The sequence below is a fragment of the Bubalus bubalis genome, chromosome 24, assembly GCF_019923935.1.
Source record: "Bubalus bubalis isolate 160015118507 breed Murrah chromosome 24, NDDB_SH_1, whole genome shotgun sequence".
In the NCBI taxonomy this organism is placed as follows: domain Eukaryota; kingdom Metazoa; phylum Chordata; class Mammalia; order Artiodactyla; family Bovidae; genus Bubalus; species Bubalus bubalis.
The window spans coordinates 39144122-39168297 of record NC_059180.1 but is presented as its reverse complement, the minus strand read 5'-3'; the positions used below and the strand labels follow the sequence as shown (position 1 = coordinate 39168297).

The 24176-nt window shown below is 46.2% G+C and overlaps 1 protein-coding gene and 1 long non-coding RNA gene across 2 annotated transcripts in view; both read right to left on the bottom strand.

Annotated features, from left to right (window-relative positions):
* Window positions 1–24176, bottom strand: part of TRAP1 (TNF receptor associated protein 1) — a 49611-nt gene that overhangs the window by 15919 nt on the left and 9516 nt on the right. Inside the window, exons 2-4 of the mRNA XM_006054930.4 lie at window positions 3711–3878; window positions 2858–2940; window positions 1603–1743 (exon numbers count right to left, since the gene is read on the bottom strand). Coding sequence (XP_006054992.4) covers window positions 1603–1743; window positions 2858–2940; window positions 3711–3878 — 392 coding nt within the window. The remainder of the gene's footprint in view (window positions 1–1602; window positions 1744–2857; window positions 2941–3710; window positions 3879–24176) is intronic.
* Window positions 19528–22295, bottom strand: LOC123331595. The gene is made up of 2 exons (XR_006548322.2): window positions 20206–22295; window positions 19528–19954 (listed from the first exon to the last, which is right to left on the bottom strand). It is a non-coding gene; the product is annotated as an uncharacterized LOC123331595 (long non-coding RNA).

Genomic DNA, 24176 nt, shown 5'->3' with positions numbered 1-24176 from the left:
CTCATGAGGGCTAGGAAGGGTGGGGATGCTGGGTGACGACCCCAGTGCTATGGTGGGCCCACAACTGCATGTGTTAGTCTAAACTCCCTGAACACGTGAACCTGGGGACCTGATCGTACATAAACATACTTGAGTAAAGCTTCTTAAAACAGTGGCAGCGGCTGGCAAGAAAGGCACACACGCACAGAGCAGACAGGAGCAGACAGAAGATCACAAACCAGCGGAGCCAGGCCTGCTGGGAAGGGGCCCACAGGGACGGACGCCCCCCAGAGACGCAGGCAGCAGGGCCTGGAGCAGCTACCTTGGGAACGTGATGGCCCTCAGGCCCACCGCCTGATGAACCCCACTTCTGCCTTTCCAACTTTCTGACCTTAAACTGTAATAACCGCCAAAAGTATTGCTGTGTCTACAGTAAGACTGTTAATCCAAACAGCTGTGATTAAAATACAGTACCAGAGAACATACAAGAACATGCAGTAAAAGTATGCTCAAAAACGTGAAGAGCACAGCTGACCCTTGAACAGCAGCAGCTGGTTGAGTCTGTGGATGCAGAACTGTGGGTACAGAGGAACCACAGAGGGAGACCCACAAATGTGGAGGAACCAGGTATTCAGAGGACAGACTATAAGTTCTGTGTGGATCTTAGACTGTGAGGAGGGCCTGCCCCCCCCAACCCAAGTGTTGTTCAAGGGTCACCTTACATAAAAAATACTATGTGGTTTAAAAATCTGTTAAGGGAATTCCTTGGTGGTCCAGTGGTTAGGACTCCACGGTCCCAATGCTGAGAGCCTGGGTTCAATCCCAGGGGAAGTAAAATCCCACAAGCCATGCAGAGTGGTCAAAAAAACTTTTTTAACCTGTTTGGATATGTAGACAAACCCTATTAGACATACACTGAAATGTTAACAGTACTTATCTTTGAATGACGGGGCTCCTCTTCAAAGAGGGAACCCTCTTACACTGTTGATGGGAATGTAAATTGGCGCAGCCACTATGAAAAACAGTATGAAGGCTCCTCAGCAAACTAAAAACAGGGTTCCCACACGATCTAGCAATCCCACTCCTGGGCATATATCCAGATACAACTCCAACTCACGAAGATACACACACCCCATGCTCACAGCAACACTGTTCACAACAGTCAAGACCTGGAAATAAGCTAAATGTCCATCGATGGATGGATGGAAAAGATGTGGCGTGTGTGTCACACACATACACGATGGAGTGTTACTCAGTCATAAAGAAGAATGAAACAATGCCATTTGTAGCAACATGGATGGACTGAGAGATTAGAGAAAGACAATTATCGTATAATATCATTCAGATGTGACTAAAATAAGACACAAATCTATCTATGAAACAGTAACAGAATCAGACATAGGGAACAGACTCACAGCTGCCACAGGACAGGGCAGGTGGAGAAGGGAAGGGCTGGGAGTTTGGGGTGAGCAGATGCAAACGGGAATATATAGGAGCAAACACCAAGGGCCTACTGTATACAGCACAGGGAACTATATTCAGTTCAAGGTGGTCAGCAGGCCACTGGGAGCCTAGAGACGTGACGGACAGGCAGCCCATCTCCCGGCCCATCAGGGGAGGCACCTGGATTGTGATGGTGCCTCTGTCGGCGTCGGTCTGCAGATGAATCTCCATGTCTGGCAGCGCTTGGCCTTCAGACACCAGCTTATGACGCAGCTTTTCCAAGGCGTCGCTCGAGTTGGAGATGAGCTCACGAATGAACACCTATGGAAATGGAGATGAGACGCTGTGCTGCAGGACCTGTCTGTCAGCAGCCTCTGGGGGGAAGCATTTAGCCAAATAAAGACTTCCCACCGTCCTCAAAGCCAGTTTCCCCAGAGCCGCCCGCAGGATGACTGGAGATGGATCATGTTCCCCTGGCCCAGCTTTCTGTCACCTCTGACTCTACTGTTGCTTCCTCAGCATCAGCCTGGAGCTAGGAGTCTGTTACTGCCAACTTCAAGGGCCCGTGAGATGACTTCTTTCTCAACTCATGCCCAGGGATGTCAAAATATCCTCAAAACATATTTTCTCTTCTCCGTGAAGGGCTCACCAGCTTCACTTAATCTAGTGGGTTGCCACAAACCAGACCTCCCACGTTCAGGCGAAAAGGGGGCCACAGGCCCCACGACCAACCCGGGTGTGCACAGCTCTTCTCCTCTGATAAAGCTCCACTTACAGTCAGACGCAGCACATGGGAGGGCTGACCTGGCCCCGAGAGAGAAGAAGCTGGGTGTCACAGGGCCACCTGGGGATGGAGTTTAGCAGGACGAGACCTGGAAATACTTCCTAGAAGGTCCTTTCATTTTGGAAAGCTGTGCTTTACCCCTCTCAAATTCTCTGCATTTTAGCAACAACCAGCGTGGAACGATGGTTCACCATGGCCTGTCAGCCTGGAGCAGCTTTGTCTCCTCACAAAGGCCCCGGGCGCTCCTTGCTGCTCTGCTCCACACAGGGGGGTCTTCTTCCTTCAGCCCCACAGACTGTGGCTGGTGAGGCCAGGTGACGAGGGAGGTGAATCCAGGGTCCAGAGCCCGTGGGCAATACCCCAGAAATGGACCTCAGCAGGGCCCCACACCAACACCTGAGACTTTTAAATTAACAGCAAAATGCATTACTTCCCAGGTTCATTGTGGCTCAAAGAATCACCTGGATATATCTGTCCATAAACCTCAATGGATTTTACTAAGAATACTCTCTTTGGTAGCCAAGATCACTACCTGTCCAAATTTAATGCCTTCTCACTGCTAATCCACTAGCTGGCATTTCCCCAGGACAGCACAGAAACAGTCTTGCCAACAGAACCAGCCAGCGCTGGGAGTGATTAGCAGGCACGCACCTCTTTTTCTGAGTATAGGGAACGGGCAACAATGTCTAGCAGCTTCTTCGTCTCAGCTTGGAACTCGTGTTTGGTAGCAGAACCTAGTAACGAACCACAGACACAACCAGGAAAGTTAACGTCTTTTTTAACAGAACATACTTTGCGACATTCAAAAAAATCTTTAAAATAAGGAGTTTTAAACATTTTTCAAAACAGTGAACTAAAGAAGAAGGAAAAAAAAAAACCCCAAGCATCTGGGCTCAGACAGAAGAGCAGATCAGGGGTTCCCTTTCCCCTAGAAGTGCGGACAAGCCCGCACCCACCCTCCTCCCCGGAGCCTGCAGGCCTCAGGTCACGCTGCTTGGAGAAGCTGTCGACCTGCCTCCACAACCAGACCCCGGATTCGATTCTTGTATGCAGTGGTTTCCAGATTAATCATTTAGAAAGCAAAGGAGAAAAACTCACTCCTCTTAACCCAAGCATTAAGTACTCTGTTGCTGTCTCATCTGAAAGCCAGAAACGGACCCGCGGCAGGACCGGCTCCGGAGCCTGCCCTCTACACGTCCCGGGAACGCAGGGCTGTGCTGAGGTTCCCTCCGCTTGGTGATCATTAGCAGATGTGCAGGCGCCTGAGCCAACTCCCGGTGACCACCAGAGGGCGCCAGACGCGCCAGGATGGAAGTCAGAAGTGCCAGGGAAGCCGGAAACGTAGGAGGCATTGTTTTGGGGACCCCTCCCTCCAACCAAGCCCTTCCTTCGTCTGAAGTGAGTGCGTGGTTCCCTCAAGCACTGCTTCTGCCTCAGTACCCCCTCGGGAGGCAGCGGACTCCGGGGCCCCTGGCCGCACGCCCCACCCTGCGCCACGCCTCACCCTGCACGACCTCCGAGCTGCTGATGACCGAGTGCAGGGGCCCCGCCTCCGCCTGGTCCTCAGCAGCCTGGGAGCTGAACGGCCGTCCCACGTGGAAGCTCGAGGCCAGGCTTCGCCGGGGACCCCAAGACTGAGCTGGGGGCCTCCAGGGACACAGAACTGGTTTCCCTGAAAAAGAAGAATGAGAGTTAACAGGACATCAGGACAGAATACCCTGATTTGTTCACACCAAAGCAGGCTCCAGAGACCAGTGTCACCCTGGAGAATCGGAAGTGACAAGCACTGCGCACCTAGCCGGTAGTCAGCGGGTAGTTTTGCCAACACCGCCCCACACGTGGCAAATACCAAGAACACAGAAAACTCGGGGCAGAACAGCAGGAACGGGGAGGTACCTTCTGACCCCACTTCCCACATGCACCCCCGATTTGGTGCATAAACCCACCAAACTCACATGTGCCTCCATGCTCACAGCCCCTCCCAGAGCCAGAAATAATGACAGGCCAGCCTTCCTTACTGTGTAACTAACATGGAAAAAGGAGAAAAAATACTCCCTAAGAGGGAGTCAGATTTTTAGATGTGCATGTTCCAAAACTGTCCTGTTGTCTTCCAAAGAATCTTCATTGAGTCCTTTCCTCTCCTGTCCACCAGTCTCTTTTAAATTAGTGTATTTACAGTCTGCAAACCAGGGCATGATCTTCTCTGCCTCATAACTAGGAATGGGATTCAGTGTCTCTCCAGTTACTTTTCAGTAACTTCCTGTTCAGCACAGTGGACCAAGGAACCACTGCGCGGGGAGAAGGAAAACCCGCCAACACGACATTGCAGCCCCAGCCTGGCGTGGCTGCCAGACGCCACAGAAACACACAGCCCCTCCACCCAATGGGCAGGATGCAGCCAGTCCTCACCAGCACCCTGAAGACACTGGCCGGGGGCCGGCGCTGTGCAGAAGGGACTCGCTGCCCGGCACTCTCAAGGCTCTGAACACCAGACACTCCGTGTCAAAGTCTAGGCCACGACAAGCTGCAGCTGCCTGTTACACACTCCGCACGTGTGGCAGTCAGGAAGGAATGATTTAGAAGTAACTCATGGCTTTCAAAAATCAACGTTATCAGCTTCCACATTCCTACAAGGTGTAAATATCTGCCTTCTCTTTAAGCTTATTTTTGGATTTACAGATAACACACTTTAGCCTTTACCTATATGAGGAATATCTTTAAAACCACCCTAACTTAGAAAATATTCAGTTTCCAGTTAGTCTGAATATTTAATTCTTTGGCCTAGCTGCATTGTTCACATCATCCATACCTGTTCCCCCTAAAAAACTGGGGTATTACTTCCGGAATTAAGTGGCATTTGGCTACAGCATTCAAGTCTGCACCAGCCCAGGCAGGGCTGCTGGGGTCCCCGTGGTTCCAGATGGTGCTGACGCAGGACGTAGGATGCCAGCAGACTGTGTGACCCCACACTGCCTCCCCTCCCAGGGACAGCGCTCCTGGCTCCCCACAAAAGCTGGGGACCCTCTGCTTTAAAGTGAGAGGACTTCAGGCTGAAATCAGTGAGGGATGCGAGACCGGGCTGGGCCTCAGGATGCAGTCTAGACTCAGAGCGCTTGGACCACTGGAATTGGGAGTGACGGGAGACCCCCGGAGGAAGATGGGAGGCAGCCCCGGAAGCACAGACTGGCTGTGTTCCTGATGCTTCCACGTAAGTCCGAGGACACTGAAAGTATTTTAGAGATTCTTACATTGAACAACCACTCCCTGTTCGGGGGCCTCAGGAAAGTGGGGAGGGAGGGAGGGAGGGAGGGGGGGAGAGAGAGAGAGAGAGAGAGAGAGAAGACAGTGTAAAGGACAGTGTGTGTGTGTGTGTGTGTGTGTGTGTCTGTGTAAAGGGCTGTGTGTGTCTGTGTCTGTGTGTAAAGGACAGCGTGTGTCTGTAAGTGTGTGTCTGTGTGCACGCGTGTCTGTGTGTGTCTATATGTGTGTGTCTGTTTAAAGGACAGTATGTGTGTGTGTGTGTGTGTAAACAGCTGTGTGTGTGTGTCTCTGTGTGTGTGTGTCTGTGTAAAGGACAGTGTGTGTGTGTGTGTGTGTGTGTGTGTGTGTGTGTGTAAACGGCTGTGTCCCTGTGTCTGGGTGTCTGTATGTGTGTGTCTGTGAAAAGGACAGTGTGTGTGTGTCTGTGTGTGTGTAAATGACTGTGTGTGTGCGTGTGTGTGTGTGTGCATGCCCCAGGGCACCCTCTTCCAGCAGGGGCTCGCGGGCGCGCTGGCCCTGGCCCGGCCTCCCCAGCCGCCCGCCGCCCTCGCCCGGCCTCCCCGGCGCCCAGGGCCCTTGGCCTTCCAGGTGGTCCCCTGCCTGCACACTGTTCCATGCAACCCGTCCCGTCTCTTAAACTCAACACCTTCATCTTCTGACACCAATTCCATCTCGATATTTCTGATTTCAGGGGACTCATTCCTGAACACAACCCCACCAACTCCATGGGCCTCAGGCTGGCCTTCCAGGCCCTCCACCAAGCAGCAGCCCAGACCTCCAGGGCGCACCCTTTCCTCCCGGCCCGCAGGCCTGTAGCCGCCCACCTTGGGGAAGGAGCCCTGACCGCAGCCCTGCCCCGCTTTCTGTCCTCAAAGGACCTGCTCAAAGGACCCTTGGTCCTTTTCTCATCATCTGCCTCTTGGTCCTGTCAGGAAAGAACAGGTCACATTCCCTCACGCCCAGTTGTAAGCCATCTTTACCCCCAAAGAAACAGAAATCACATGAAACTGAACAATTCAGTGGATAACGGCGCCTCTCCTTTTCAGACCCCCAGGAACTACGTTTTAAACCTGCTCCCAGACTGGGGAAGGGGCTGTTGGATTATGACTGGCACATTTTATTTCCAGTCTTCTGTGCATAAATATTTTTATCAAGAACACATCTTAGGGCTCCCCTGGTGGCTCAGTGGTAAAGAATCCACCTGCTAATGCAGGAGACATGGGTTTGATCCCTGGCCCAGGAAGATCCCACATACCGAGGGGCAACTAAGCATGTGTACAGCTACTCAGCCTGTGCTCCAGAGCCCAGGAGTTGCAACTACTGAGCCATGTGCCACGAGTACTGAAGTCCACGCACCCTAGAGCCCGTGCTCTGAAATGAGAAGCCCGCACATCACAACTAGAGTAGCCTCCGTGCCCCACAACTAGAGAAAAAGCCCCTGCAGCAACAAAGACCCAGCACAGCCAAAAATAAATAAGTAAATAACGTTTTAAAAAAGAACACATCTTAGTGACTGCTCTGTTTTAGTACATATAAAGCTGCTTATTCTTTTTAATGAACAAATAATACTCCACTGTACTGAATAAGTATTTAACTAGTGTTCAACTGATGGATGTTTAAACTGTTTCCTGTCTTGTGCTGTTGAAAATAATGCTCCAGGTGATCAAGAGTTATCTATTGCACATTTACCCTTCATGGAAGAAAAGGAGATACAGGGAAATATCCATGTTCTCACTCGTTTGTGCAAAAACAACAGGAAGGATAAACCAGAAACTAATGAGATTGTGTTTTCAATTCCTAAGGCTGTCATAACAAGGGACAGGGTGGCTTACAACCACAGAAACTTCATCTCTCCTGGTTCCAGAGGCCAGAAGTGCAAAACCAAGGTGCCGGCAGGGCCGAGTCCTCCGGGCCCCGAGGGCAATCTGTGCGCACCTCCCCCGGGCTCGTGGTTGCCTCACCCCCATCTCTGCCTCTGTCCTCTCACAGCCTCTCTTCCCTGGGGGTCTCCTCTGTGTCCAAATTTCTCTCCTGAGTCACCGGTTATACTGGGTTTGGGGCTCACTCTAACCCAGTATGACCTCATCTTAATATATCGACAAAGACCCTCTTTCCAAATAAGGTCACACTCACAGATGAGGGTGTGCACAGGTCTCTGGGGGCACACGATTTATACCACAAGAAACTGGGTACCTGGGGTGTGTGCTTCCTGGGGCTGCTGTGGCAGAGCACCCCGACAAGGCCACGGAAACAACAGAAGTCTACCGCCTCCCAGCTCCGAAGGCTGGAGGAATAAAGCCCAAGTGCTGGCGGAGCTGCAGGGGGGAGCCCGCTCTACCCCCTCCCCAGCCTCGGGGGGCCTCAGGGAGCCTCAGCTTGGAGACGGCAGTGTCCTCCTCTGCTCGTGTCTGCCCCTGGGTTGGACTTCCCCTTTTTATAAGGACACTTCATATTGGATCACGGCCCACCCTAATGATCTTTAACTGATTTCTGCAAAGACCCCATTTTCAAATAGGATCATGTTCACAAGTCCTGGGGTCAGAATTTCAGCATCTTTGGGGGAGTTGCAATTTGACCCATAACAGATGTGTGGGAACAGAATGGAGAAAGGAAGGGTGGAGATGAGGGAGCAGAGCTGAGGGGAAATGACATTTCTGAGCATCCTTTTCCCTCCTGACTCAGAACCGTGGTCATGTTTCACAAACCCAAAAAGTAAATAGTTAAGAGCAGCCAGAGTGTATGGAGAACATAAAATGAAATGCGAACAGTAACAAGCAGGCACAACTGTAAGATGAGTAACACAGCCGCCCCGATAGAACCCACCTAAGTCACGTGAGGGTGGGGTTAAGGGCACAGAAACCCCCACCCCGTGAAGTTGAAAACCCAAGTATGGCCCTCCAGTTGGCCCTCCAACACAACCACATCCACACTCGTGGATTCCACCCAGCTGCAGACTGTGCAGTACTGCAGTACCTACTTAGCAGGAAAAAACCACAAATAAGGGGACCCTCGCCGTTCAAACTGGGCTCTTCAAGGATTAAGCGTACACTGTAAAGCTGGGCTCAGAAAGGACAGCTTGGATCACTGCAGCAGCAGCAGACCAAGCACGTGAGCACAAGTCAAGGGCGGGGAGGGCAGGCTGAACCTGTTATGCTGCAAACGGAGGCACCAGTGTAGCATAGACATAAACGTCAAGGTGCATACAAGCGTGTGACAACACACACACGTGCACCTGCTGAGTCTGTCCGGGGACAGGCCCAGAGGCAGCGGCGCCCCGCAGCAGTGAGCGCACCTCGCGCCAAGGGGAGCGGCCAGCCTGGACCTGCTCCCAGGAGATGCTGCAGCCTGGGCAAACAGGCGGGCGGCCGCCCTCCCCGGCACTCAGACCTCTAGTGTGCAAATGCCTTTTGCCCACAGAAGGAACTGAGGCCCCTGGAGAACACACTGGATGAGCCTGGAATGCCTGGGGTGCCAGAGGTGGTGATGGGACACGCCAGGAGGGCACAGGCTCCCGGTGCTGAAACCCAGGACAACGGGCAGCACAACAGTGACAGGGGTGGACTGTCAGCAGGCGAACAAAGCAGACGCAAGTCCACACCTGCAGAAACAGTCGATAAGCGGAGGAGAAGCCCTCTTCCTGACAGCAGTAAGAGGAACCATGGAAGCAGACAAGTGCCACGAGGCGAGTGACAGGCGCAGACGGCTGAGGGGCGGTCACCGCAAACAGAACATCTGCAGAATCTCAGAGTTCCCGCCCCGCCCCGGTTTCGAAGACAGAAATGGTACCTTACGGTGCAGCAAGCGGCAGATCGGCTTTAACTGAGCGACCACAGCCGTCATCAGCATCAGGAGGACATGTGTCCACACACGGCAACTCCTGGTGGCGCGAGAGGGCACAGCCTGACTTCTGTTGTGTTCTCACCAAAACCCACGTCAAGCTAATCAAGAAAACACCAGACAAACCCCGATAGAAGGAAACCCTCTAAAGTAACAGGCCAGTACTCCTCAAAAAAGTGCCGCGATCCTGAAGGAACAGCACAGGCTGAAGAGACACAAGTGCACAGTATGGAGGGTCCTGGGCCAGCAAAGGACATGGATGGAAACCAGCGAAAGCCCAGTGAAACGGGCACATGGCTGAGAGCTCCGTGTCCATGTTATTTCAGTTTCCAATACTTACACCACGTCCATCAAAGACACTAATATTAGGGGAAACGAGGGGAAGACTGAGTACTATTTCTATAACATCTCTGTAAAGTACAAAATATTTCAAAATAAAAAATATTTCAAAATGCTACTGCCAAGATGACGTTGTTATGAAACTTTTGGATCTTTGCTTATTAGTCAGGTAAAAATTTTACTGTAGTTTTTCTATTTCTCTCCTATTACATTTCTCTTATGAGTAAGACTGAACATCTATTTATATTTTAAATATTTTCTATTTCCTTTTTCATTAATGGACTGTTGATACCCTCTGATCATTTTCTACTACATTTTTCCTTATTGATTTGTAAGAACTGTTTATATATTAAGGGAATTAATCTTTTTGTTTGAAAAGGACTTCCTTGTTCCAAGATTACATTTCCCATGTCTTATTTTTCCTATTCCTTCTGTTTTCCACTTAATATTCAGAATATTTTTGAGTATTTAACATGTTGTTTATGACTGGAATAATATAAATCCTCAGAGTTGAGAAAAGGGAAAAAAGAAAAAAAGCAACCCATATTTTCAACCAGGATTTTAAGACTTTGCATTATATTCCAAGATTATAGTACTATCAAGAGCAGGTCTGATTTCAGGTGAACTGAACTTTCTTCAGGTTTTTCCAGTGGTCATGTATGGATGTGAGAGTTGGACTATAAAGAAAGCTGAGCGCCGAAGAATTGATGCTTCTGAACTGTGGTGTTGGAGAAGATGCTTGAGAGTCCCTGGGACTGCAAGGAGATCCAACCAGTCCATCCTAAAGGAGATCAGTCCTGGGTGTTCATCGGAAGGACTGATGCTGAAGCTCCAATACTTTGGCCAGCTGATGCGAAGAGCTGACTCACTGGAAAAGACCCTGATGCTGGGAAAGATTGAAGGTGGGAGGAGAAGGGGACGACAGAGGATGAGATGGTTGGATGGCATCACCGACTCGATGGGCATGAGTTTGAGTAAACTCCGGGAGTTGGAGATGGACAGGGAGCTGCAGTCCATGGGGTCACAAAGAGTCAGACATGACTGAGCGACTGAACTGAACTTTCTACAGTGATTTTAAGAACAAACCAACAGGGCAATGAGCCTGCCTGAACCAGATACAAACACTCTCTCTGTCCTCACGCTCCCCCTACACCCTAAGGGAAAAAGCACAAACCTCAGTGTCAGGCTACAGCATATTAATCTGTTTGGTGGTTTGGGATCACCGGATGGGAAGCACAGACAGTCTGAATCTGACACACACATCTGCCAGCGCTCACACTGATTCCTCTGCCTGCCATTTCTTTCCACCTAAACTGCTTCAGGACCCAGTGTGAGGCCCTCTCTTTCATCAGGCCTCCCTCCCAGTACACAATAATCTCTCCCTACTATAAATCAGAGCACTTATTTCCCATGCCACTAATTTAAAACTTGTTACAAGCCAGTTTGTGTAATTTCTTCTATCAACTTTTTCTTAATATATAACATCTCACTGAATTAGGGCAGGAACAAGCTTATATTGCTTAGTGTCAAACTCTCTGAAGGCAAGAACATCCATATTTCTCTATACGCCAAAGCATCAGATGCAGAAGAATTTTTTTTTTTAAGTCTTGAAACTTTTATCAATAAAAACATGACTACAGTCAAGCAGAAGCACATTCAATCAGCCAACAGATGGCGGCAGTGATCCTGCAAGGCCATTCCGACTAGTAAGCAGCAACTGAAAACGCGCCTGCCAGGAGGGGCTCACGAAGGAAGGCACGTGAGGCAATACACACCGGGAATGTTCTTTGGCTTTGTTTTGTTTAAAAAAACCCATCTTTCTTATATGTCAGCCATAGTTCTCACTAAGGTTTTGCTTCATAATGGCATCTAAGTTACATACTTTAGATACACGCACACTATTTTAAGCTGTGAGAAATGCACTGATCGTTTTTCTGGAATTACATCTCCCCAAATCTCCCACTTTCTCAAGTGTGATGTGGATAAGAGCAATTTCACTTTTGTCTTTACTACATGGAGTGCCACTTCCTGTATGGCTGATGTGTATCCTATCAACCAAACCGGTGGATAACAACCACGAACTTAGGAACAAGAAGAAGACTACAGAGGGCCCTGGAGAGTCAACAAAGCAGGGGGATTCTGGACAGTCAAAGGTAAGAGCACAGAATAAGTGCAGGTTCAACAAAGGGTGGCTAAAACTCTAAGAGAAAACACACACAATGTACTTTCCTGGCCTAAAGAACCAGAGGAGAGATTTGGAAAACCACAGAATATGGAAAGTGAAGGGAGGAAATCCCAGAAAGAGGGAGCCTCCAATTTGGGGAATGATACTTCTAAGTCTCTGGCTGATCTCCTGTCCAAACCGCAAGCAGTCCAGTTAAGGAAAAACGAGTCAAACACTGCCTAAGAGAAAATGTTAGCAGCTGGGGCCAACCAGGTTAATATCCACCTTTAAAACAATAACTACCCTTCAGAGGAATATAACAGAATCCAGAAATTCCACAAGGCAACATCCACAATGTCCAGGATGCAATAAAAAGTTACTCAGCAAACAGAGAAACAGAAAAATGCAATTCCTGTTCAAGAGAAGTGTCAGTCAATGAAGACTGGTGGACACAGGTTTTATTTTTATTTTTTAGGACATGGGTTTTATTTATTTATTTATTTTTGGCAATATAAATACATTTATTTATTTCTTGAAAGTGAAAGTGAAGTTGCTCAGTCGTGTCCGACTCTTTGAAACCCCATGGACTGTAGCCCACCAGGTTCCTCTGTCCATGGGATTTCCCAGGCAAGAATACTGGAGTGGGTTGCCATTTCCTTCTCCATGGATTTTAAAACAGCCATTATAAACCCACTCTAGTAATCTTGCCTGGAAAACACCATGGACAGAGGAGCCTGGCAGGCTACAGTCCATAGGATCACCAGAGTCAGACACGACTTAGCAACTAAACCATCCACCACTACAAAGTGAATATATGCCTAAAGACAGTGTGTGAAAAGGATATTTGCCATATACTAGCTAGTTTTTTGGTGGGAGGGTCGGAGTCAAGGAAGACTTGGGGTTATTTTTTCATCAACTTCCATTTTATACTTATTTATAATGGCCTTTATTTTTACTAATACTGTAAAACTATGAAAATGAATAAAATACTAAAAGTTTCATATATATAAAAAAACAGCCATTATAATGATACTATATGTCATAAAGCAAACTATGCTCAAAATAAAAGATGAGAAATTTCAGAGACATAAACTATAAAAGAAAAACCAAGTGGAAATCCTACATATAGAAAATATCATACCTGAAACTTAAAAATTAACTAGGAGGCTTAACAACCAAATGGAAACAACAGAGGAAAGTCTATGAACTTGACAATAAATTGACAGAAATTATTCAAGGTGAAATAGATTACAAATAAATGAACAGGGTCTCAGACATATGTGGGACAACAGAAAGGAGTTTAACATTTGGAATCCCAGAAGGAGAGGAGAAAGAGAATAGGGCAGGAAAAAATATCTGATGAAATAACTGGAAAATTTCTCCAAACTTGGTCAAAGACAAATTTACAGAATCAAAAATTCAATGAACCACTAGCAAGATAATATCAAAGAAAAACACCTAGGCACATTGTAATCAGACGGTTGAAAACAAAATAAATAGAGAAAATCTTGGCAGCAACTAGAAAAAAACAAGACATTATTTGGGGAAACAATAATTTGAATGACAGCTAACTTTTCAACAGAAATAATGGAGGCTGAAAGACAATGGTACAGCATCTGGTCATAAATAGCAGAGCTGAACTAAAGGCAATGCTACAGTTCTTCAGGCTGGATGTAAGTGCTACGAGATGGAAACTTGGATCTTCAAAAAAGAATGCAGAACGTCAGAAACAGTAACCTAGGTAAACACTAAAGAATTTTCCTCTAGTTTCTTTAAAATACATACAAAAATCAAAACATTGTTTTAACAATGTTTAAAGCCAAAATTAAAATAAATTAAAAGTATATAATATATACAAAAATTAAAACACTATTTTACCAAAGTTTAAACCAAAAATTAAAACACTGTCTTGTGGGGTTTATAACATACGTACATGCAGTGTGTATAACAAATGTAACGTAAAGGACGGGGTGGAAGGAGGAAATGCACCCATTACAGTTGCAAGGTTTTCACAGTCTATACGGTGTATTACAATACTAATTCCAAACAGACTATGAGAAGCTATGGGTGAACATTACACTCTCCAGAGTAGCCAAAAAAATGACGCAAAGAGGTATAGCTAAAAAAGCATTAGTAAACCAAGATGGAATTCTAAAATATATTTACTTGATCCAAAAGACTACAGGAAAGGTAGAAGAGAGGGGAAAATGAGAAGGGACAAATAACAACAACAGAGATAAGCCTGACTATTAGCAATAAATACATTTTAAGTCAATGGACTAAACACTCCAATTACAAGGCAAAGATTGTCAGAATTGATAGAGCAAGACCTAATTATACACTGTTCACAAAATAACCGGCTACAACGTAGGAGACGCAGGTTCGATTCCTGGGTTGGGAAGATGCCCTGGAGAAGGAAATGGCAACCCACTCCAGTATTCTTGCCTGGGAAATCTCATGGACAGAGGAGCCTGGCGGGCTATAGTCCACTGGGTCACAGAGGTGGGTAAGACTTACTGATTAAACCATCACCACAAAACAATCACTTAAAATAGAAAACACAGGGATTCCCCTGGTGGTCCAGGGGTTGAGACTACATGCTCCCACTGCAGAGTGTGCGGGTGTTGTCCTTGGTTGGGATCCCACATGCTGTATGGTGCATTCCTTTTCCTTTTGGAAAGGAAATAAAAAAAAAAAAAAAAAAAGAAATGCTAGGTAAAAATACGGATAAAAAAGGTGGGCGTGGCCACATTAGATCAGACAAAGTAGACTGCAAAATAGAAAGTATTACTAGGGAAAAAGAAGACTATATCAGAATGATAAAAGCTGCAGTTCACAGCAAGATCCTCTATGACCCACCCACCAGTAATGGAAATAAAAACAAAAATAAACAAATGGGATCTAATTAAACTTACAAGCTTTTGCACAACGAAGAAAACTATAAGCAAGGTGAAAAGACAGCCTTCAGAATGGGAGAAAACAATAGCAAATGAAACAACTGACAAAGAATTAATCCCCAAAATACACAAGCAGCTGAGCTGTGGTGTTGGAGAAGACTCTTGAGAGTCCCTGGACTGCAAGGAGATCCAACCAGTCCATCCTAAAGGAAATCAACCCTGAATATTCATTGGAAGGACTGATGCTGGAGCTGAAACTCCAATACTTGGGCCACCTGATGTGAAGACCTGACTCATTGGAAAAGACCCTGATGCTGGGAAAGATTGAAGGCAGGAGAAGAAGGGGACGACAGAGGATGAGATGGTGGGATGGCATCACCGGCTTGATGGACATGAGTTTGAGTAAACTCCGGGAGTTGGTGATGGACAGGGAAGTCTGGTGTGCTGCAAAGGGGGTTGCATGAGAGTCGGACACGACTGAGCGACTGAACTGATACTGATACATGCAGCTCAATACCAGAAAAACAAACAACCCAATCAAAAAGTGGGCAAAAGAACAGATATTTCTCTAAAGAATGAGGTGGATGAAACTGGAGCCTATTATACAGAGTGAAGTCAGAAAGAGAAACACAAATACTGTATATTAACAAATATATATGGAATTTAGAAAGATGATAATGATGATCCTACATGCAGTGCAGCAAAAGAGACACAGATGTAAAAAACAGGCTTTTGGACTCTGGGAGAAGGCGAGGATGGGATGATTTGAAAGATCAGCACTGAAACATGTATGTTACCATGTAAAATAGATGCCCAGCGCAAGCTCGATGCATGAAGCAGGGCACCCAAAGCCGGTGCTCTGGGACAACCCAGCGGGATGGGGTGAGGAGGGAGCCGGGAGGGGTGTTCAGGCTGGGGGGACGCATGTATACCCGTGGCTGACTCCTGTTGATGTGGGGCAAAAACCATCACAATATTGTAAAGTAATTATCTTCCAATTAAATAAATTTTAAAGAGATGTAGTTCATCAGGAAAACTTAATCATGAACATATTTGCCTAATAACACCTTCAAATAAATGAAATCAAAACTAAAAGAATCAAAAGAAAAAACACAAATGCACAATCGTAGCTGGAGATTCTGACACCTGGCTCAATAAATGACAGAACTAGAGCAAAAAAACCAATCAAGACACAGTTCATCCGCGGTACAACATGAAACACTTTGCTTGATGGATATTCATCCAGTACTGTATACCTAGCAAGTGCAAAATACAGTTCTTGAAAACATTCTTTTCCTGTACACATGGTCTATTCACTGAGAAAGACCATAAAGTGGGCCCCATAAAGTGGGCCAGAGTCTCAATAAATTTTAGAAGGAACGAAATCATACAGAGTAAGCTCTCTAAATACAACAGAATTAATTTAGAATCAATAATAATAAAATATCAGGCTTCCTTGCTGGCTCAGGGGTAAAGAATCCACCTGCCAATGCAGGAGACACGGGTTCAATCCCTGATCTGGGAGGATCCCACAATGCCACGGAGCAATTAAGGCTGTGCCCCACAGCTGCTGGGCCTGTGCTCCAGAGCCAGAGAACAGCCACGCCTGAGCCCATGTGCTGCAGCTACCGAAGCCTGCACACCCGAGAGCCCAAAACAAGAGAAGCCCACCCACCACAAATAGAAGAGCCCCTGCTTCCCGTAACCAGAGAAAAGCCTGAGTGGCAACACAGACCCAGCACGGCCAAAAATAAATAAAAGTCTGTGTGTGTATGTATATCGGAGAAGGCGATGGCACCCCACTCCAGCACTCTTGCCTGGAGAATCCCATGGACGGAGGAGCCTGGTGGGCTGCAGTCCATGGGGTCCCGAAGAGTCAGATACGACTGAGCGACTTCACTTTCACTTTTCACCTTCATGCATTGGAGAAAGAAATGGCAACCCACTCCAGTGTTCTTGCCTGGAGAATCCCAGGGACGGGGGAGCCTGGTGGGTTGCCGTCTATGGGGTCACACAGAGTCAGACACGACTGAAGTGACTTAGCAGCAGCAGCATATACATGTACAAAATAAAATACCCAGGAAACCTCAATTATCTGGAAATTAACACATTCTAAATGATCCATGGGTCAAAGAAGAAATTACAAAGAAAATTAGGTAAAATTTAATACTTAATGATAATGAAAATACAATATATTAAAAGTTGTGGGATACACCTAGAGAAGCATGTAGCAGGAAACTTACAGCTTTGAGTGCTTATGTTAGAAAAGAGGCTTAAAACTGATATCACCTAAGATATCACCTTAAAGTACAACAACAACAAAGAAAAAGTACAAGATTAAACCCAAACACAGGAGAAAGGAGGAAACGACAAAAAGCAGAAATCAATAAAGTAGAAAACAGACAAGTGATAGAGAAAATGAACAAAACCAAAGTTGATTCTGGACAAAGATCAACAGAAGATAAGCTCCTGGCTAGACTGATGAAGAAAGAAGAGAATACCAATCATAAACAACAGGAGTGAAGGGTACTGTCACAAATTCTACAGAAGCCCTGAATTTCTACTGAATTCTCTCAGTTACGAGGAAGAAATAACACCAGTCTTACACAAAGTTTCAGAAAACAGAACAAGGAACTGCTTCTCTTCAATTTTTGACGATATCAAAACCTGACAAAGACATCACATAGACATACACACCACAATAATACACCAATATCCCCCATGGACACAGACATGGAGGTCCTTAATAAAATATAAGCAAGGAAAACCCATTAATATATAAAAATGATACATCATGACCAAGCAGGTTTATCTCAAAGATGCAAGGCTGGTTTGATACTGCAGGTTCAGTTCTAGACGACTACAATAAAGCGACTCCCGGGATAAAGTCATTCAAATTTGGGGGTCTCCTAGTGCATATAAAAGCTATGTTCACACTATACTGTGGTCTATTAAGTGTGCAACAGCATTACGTCTAAAAACACAAGGTACATGCCTTAATTGAAAAATGTTTTATTGCTAAAAAATGCTAACCATCATCTGAGACTCCAGCAAGTCCCAATCTCTTTGCTGGTGGAGGTCTTGCGCTGACGTCAGTGGGTGCTGACTGATGAAGGTGGTGGTGCTGAAAGCTGGAGTGCCTATGGCGATTTCTCAACCTCTCCCTTTCACAAAGGGTTCTCTGTAGTACGTGATGCTATTTGATAGCATTTTGCCACACTTTATACAGGTTGTGGTTTGTGGTACCCCAAAACGATTACAAGAGCAAAACATCAAAAATCACAGATCACTGTAACAAATATAAAAATACTGAAAAGGTCTGAAATACCGGGAGACACAGACACGAAGTGAGCAGATGCTGTCGGCAAGCAGCGCTGACAGACTCGTTCAGCACAGGGCTGCCTCAGATCTGCAATCTGTAGAAAACGCAGTCATCTGTGAAACGCAACGAAGTGGAGCGCTGTAAAGTGAAGCAGGCCTGTAAACAGTCAATCAATATACTTAACTCTACTACACAAAACAATAATGCAGCAAAAGAAATGGTAGTGACGGGCTTGGGATAAAGGAGAGCACAGCTGTAGGGGTGGCGTCTGCAGAGGCAGCGACCTCCGCCCGCAGAGAGGGGCACACTGTGCATGCAGGCCAAGACTCTGAACTTTTCATTTTTCAAAAGAAATCAGAAACTCAAATATTCACGTCAAATCTGACTTTAAACGCTTGCATTTACTTTTTAAAATGTTCGAACCAAACAAAACTGTTTTATAACCAGAATTAGCCTGTGATGGCTAGTTTGCAGCTCTTTGCTAATCTGGAAAATGAAATCCATGAGAAAGTTTACAAAGAGAGAGAAATATAAAAGCTGCAAATAAGAGGCCTCTGGGATTTCCCTGGTGGTCCAGTAGCTAAGACTCTGCACGCCCAACGCAGGGGGCCTGGGTTCAATCCCTGGTCAGGAAACTAGATTCCACATGCTGCAACTAAAGACCCCGCAGGCCACAAGGACGAGCAAAGCTCCCACATGCTACAACGAAGACCTGGCACAGCCAAGTAAAAGAAGTGAAAAGAAATATTAAAAAAAGAAGATGCTGATGGGAAAAAGGTGCTGACAGACTTGCTCATCCATTTCCATTTGGTAGAAATTAGGGAACAACTCTCATAGAAAAAGCAGATATCTTTAAAGGGCCAGACAGTAAATATTTTAGGAGTTTTGAGTCCCGTTGCTCAACTCTGCTGCTGCAGCAGGAGACTGGTCACAGATAACACATGAAAGAATGGGCATATCCATGCTCTGATCTAACTTTATTTACAAAAATAGTACGTCTAGTTTGACCCACACACCTTCATTCACAGAACACTGAGATAATTCATAAAGGAAAAGACTGGTATTTAACAAAGTTAAAATTAAGAACTTCTGTTCATCAAAACAAACAAAAAACTCCATCTCCCTCTGAAAAACAAACATCGGGCCGAGAGTGAAGTGGTGAGCTATAAACTAGGAGAACATACTTGCAACAACTGACAAAGGGTATTATTGATAAAAGATTAGCACCTGTAAGAAATACATACGTGAAAGTGTTAGTTGCTTAGTCATGTCTGACTCTTTGTGACCCCATGGACTGTATAGCCTGCCAGGCTCCTCTGTCCATGGGGATTCTCCAGGCAAGAATACTAGAGTGGGTTGCCCTTCCCTTCTCCAGGGGATCTTCCTGACCCAGGGACTGAACCTGGGTCTTTCACATTGCAGGTAGATTCTTTACAATCAAGAAGAAAAAGATAGGAACAAAAAAACATGAAATAAAAACAGCATTTCACAGAAAAGGAAATATGGCCAATAAACCATAAAAAAACTTTATTAGCAATCCATTAAAAGGCAGTTAAAATCACAACTGAAATATCATTTCATAACCATCAAACTGACAAACATTTAAAACATCTGGAAATGCCACGCTCTGGTGAGGATACAGCACAGCTGATGGAACATAAATCCAGATCCACTCTGAAGAAGGCAAGTGTGGAGTAAAAACACACACCCTAACGCAGCGGCTCCAATGAGTCACGCGCCCTATGGAAACGCACTCCAGAAGCCCTGCTCGAGCAGTAGCCCCATGCCTGTGCCAAGGATGGAGGAACCAGAGGCAGCACGTTCGCATGAGGGAATCTTCTAGAACGTGCCATGGGCGGATCTTACAGACAACACCTGGAACACACCAAACGATCCAACAGTACACATGCTTCCGGCAGGAATCACACCTAAAGAAATGAAGGCACAGTAACACAATCGAGTAAGCAGGCAACGCACATCACCCCGGATAAAGCTACGAAAATGACGCGGACCCAAGACAGTCACAGCAGAATATACCCAGTGTGATTTCAACAAACTGTGTGTACGTATGTGCATCTACACATACACACATATGCAGAAAAAAAAAGAAAAGCAAGGGGATAAGATCCAGAATATTCAAGTCAGCAGTCACCTCTGGGGGAGAGAGAAGGGGACATACCAGGGAGGGCGCAGAGTGCCCTCGAGGGAAGGTGGCGTCTGTTCCTGAGGTGGGCAACGGGGATTCCTTTATGCTGCTTTTAGAAATGGCACAGACGTATTACATGCATTCCTTTTTAGATGGCATGCATTTCACCAAAAGAAGGAAGGACGGGAGGGAGGTGGGAGGGAGGAAGGAAAGAGGAGAGGGAGGGAAGCAGACAGACTTTGGGGTGGGGAGCTAACCACCAGCTGCCACCCCGCTGGGTCACTCTGGACTTGCAAACAGAGATGCACACGAGCCTCTGGAAACCAGCCGAAGCAGAGCAGCTCCCCACGGCTCAGCCTGTGGGATGTAACGTGGCCAGGGGCCAGCTCTCCCTGAAGCCTGGGAGGGCAGGATAAGCCTTCGGTGTAGCCCGGCCTGCAGGTGGGAAGTGGAGGAGCTGCAGGAAAGGGAACCTGGCAGGCCCCGAACAACCCAATCACTACTTCCTGAGTGAAGGCCCCCGCTTTGGCATTTTGCTCTACTTCAAACCACGGTTAAGCTTCACCAGCTCAGATGACAGGAAGTCCGCAGAGCTACTACTTTTTCAGACCGTACTTCTGGTGACCCTGTACTCAGCGGCTTGAGGCCAGTGGAAGGTGATCTGGCCACATCGGTCAAGATTACAAACCTTCTAATCTGGCAAGTCCATTTTGGGACTTTATTCTGTGGATACAGCCAAACCTGAATATAAAGAGAGATGAAAGGCCATATACTATAGCAAATTCCTGGGAACCACCTAAATGTCCACCAACGGAGGGCTCATACGCGATGGGGCCTCCTGACACGGGCCCACTACTATAATGTGGCTATTAAAAAAAAAAAAAAAAAAGACTTAGGAAACTATGCACTGATACCGAATGCGCGCCAGCATCTATTAAGTGATAGCAGAACATGGAGAAGCGTATAACCTGGCAGAAGAAATATGTATACCTGCACATGTGCTGTGTGTGCCAAGCCGCGTTAGTCGCGCCTGACTCTTTGCGACCCTATGGACTGCAGCCCACCAGGCTCCTCTGTCCACAGGATTCTCCAGGCAAGAACACAGGAGTGGGTTGCCACGCCTTTCCAAGCAATCTTCCTGACCCAGGGATCCAACTGCATCTCTTACGTCTCCTGAACTGGCAGGGGCTTCTTTACCAACTAGTGCTGCCTGGGAAGCCTACTCTACGCATCTAACACTGGCAGGATAGACAAAGGATACACAAACAATGAATAATTGTGAGGACCTATGAAGAGGGAAACGAAGGAGAGGGGGACAAAACTGAGAGCGAGACTTCTCAAGCAGTATCTTTCTAATCAAATATTTAATTACTCAAAACAGTAAACTAAAAAAATATGGCTGTCACAAAAGGGCTAGCCCCCTCCCACCAGGTGTCAATGTCGGGGTCATGAGAAGGTCCCTAAAAGACAAACCAGATGGACTCCGGGCTAGAGCTCCCCCCAGGAGTCAGGGACCAATGACCAGGCAGAGTGTCAGCAGTAAAGGATTAGCAAATACATTATAATATACATATAATGGATACTCTGAAACACAGAACAATGAGGCAGCCTGGGTTGATATACTAAGAAAACACCTGGTCCAGATCGTGGGCTACATTTGTTACCATGGTGATTAAATACACTATGTGTGTGTATTTCTTCTCATAAGCCAAGCCTGTCTCCGTGAGGACACCCCCGAAACGGGCTGAGGGGGCTGCTCTCAGGAGGGGAACTGGTGGCTGAGGGTAGGAGCTGAAGAGATATGCTTTTCACTGCACACTCCTCTGTATCTTTTGAATTGTGCTATGTGTATCAATAACCTATTTACAAAATAACCTATTCACAACATTCTTTATAAAAAGTACCCAATCACAAAAAACATTAAAAAGAAGTTACTAGAGACATAAAACACATTTATAAAGGGATATAAAAAGTTTGGGGAAATGCCCTTGAATAGTAAAAGTATTTAAATACTTACTTTTTTTGCCGATCCTCTAAATTCAGTTCAGTCAGTTCAGTCGCTCAGTTGAGTCCGACTCTCTGCGACCCCATGAATTGCAGCACGCCAGGCCTCCCTGTCCATCACCAACTCCCGGAGTTCACTCAGACTCACGTCCATCGAGTGAGTGATGCCATCCAGCCATCTCATCCTCTGTCGTCCCTTTCTCCTCCTGCCCCCAATCCCTCCCAGCATCAGAGTCTTTTCCAATGAGTCAGCTCTTCACATGAGGTGGCCAAAGTACTGGAGTTTCAGCTTTAGCATCATTCCTTCCAAAGAAATCCCAGGGCTGATCTCCTTCAGAATGGACTGGCTGGATCTCCTTGCAGTCCAAGGGACTCTCAAGAGTCTTCTCCAACATCACAGTTCAAAAGCATCAATTCTTCGGCGCTCAGCCTTCTTCACAGTCCAACTCTCACATCCATACATGACCACAGGAAAAACCATAGCCTTGACTAGACGAACCTTTGTTGGCAAGCAATGTCTGCTTTTGAATATGCTATCTAGGTTGGTCTATTTTTAAAAACATGATCCCAGTGAAAAGTCAAACAGGATTCTTTTCACTATTTAAGCAAATTCTAAAATTCATATGGAAAAATAAAAGTGCTCATACAGCCAAGACATTTTTGAAAAACATGAGGAAATATTATAAAATATTAAAACACATTAAAGCTACAGTATTAATTTCTCCCCTCACTTATTATATCAGAACAAATTCTAGATGAACTATAAAACTGAAAATAAAAGCTAAAAGTACTAGAAGTAATTAGAAGAAATATTTGAAATAGCTTTGGGCTTCCCGGGAGGCTCAGCGGTAAAGAATCTGCCTGGCCATGCAGGAGACGCAGGGCCAATCCCTGGGTCGAGAAGATCCCCTAGAGTAGGAAATGGCAACCCCTCCAGTATTCTTGCCTGGAAACTTCCATGGACAGAGGAGCCTGGCAGACTATAGTCCATATGGTCACAAAGACTCAGACGCGACTGAGCATGCACGCAAGCAAAATAACTTTATTGAGATATTACTCACCCACCTAAAGTGCACAATTCAATGACTTTTAGTATACTTAAAAAACCATCATCACTATAATTATCGCCCCAGAAAGAAACTCCACGCCTATCGGCAGTCACTCCCCGTCCTCCATGCCCCCAGCTCCTAGCAACCACTTTCCACCTCTGTGGATTTGCCTACGGTGGACAGTTCGCATAAATGGAATCACACCACACATGGTCTTTCGTCTGTGGCTTCTGTCACTGAATGTGATTATCTTCAAGGTCCAACCACGCCGTAGGGCATAGCACATGTCGCTCATTTTTATGGCTGAATAGTATCAATTATATGGACAGGCTACATGATGTTTACCTCATCAGCTGATGAGCAATTGTGCCATTTCTGCTTTTTGGCTATTATAAACAATGTTGCTATAAATGCTGGTGTACAAGTTTCACTTTTTAAATTCTCTTGGGTGTACACCCAGGAGTGGCACTGCCAGTCAAATGATAATCCTATGTTTAATCATTTGAGGGACGGCAAGATGGTTGGTTTTCCAAAGCGCTGCACCATTTTATATTCCTGGCAGCAGTGGGTGAAGTTTCCAGTTTCCGCCATCGGTGTCAGTGCTTGTTTCTGCCGTGCTTTTTATCACAGCCACACGGTGAGTGTGACGTGCTACCTCACTGTGCAGGGACTTGCATCTCCCTACCGAACGACTAATGATGTTGATCATTTGAGATTTTCCTTAATGACTTCAGAGTAAGGAAATTTGTCTAAATAAGACACACAGCCGAAGAACAAGACACATAGCCAACACATTTATGGACAACGTGAAAATTAAGGTCAACAGAGTAGACCTTAAAAGGTGGTAAAAAAAATTTTGACTGTGTGAGGTGATGGATATTAATTAATTATGGCGATTATTTTGTACATACAAATATCAAATCATTATGTTGTACAACTAAAACTAATATA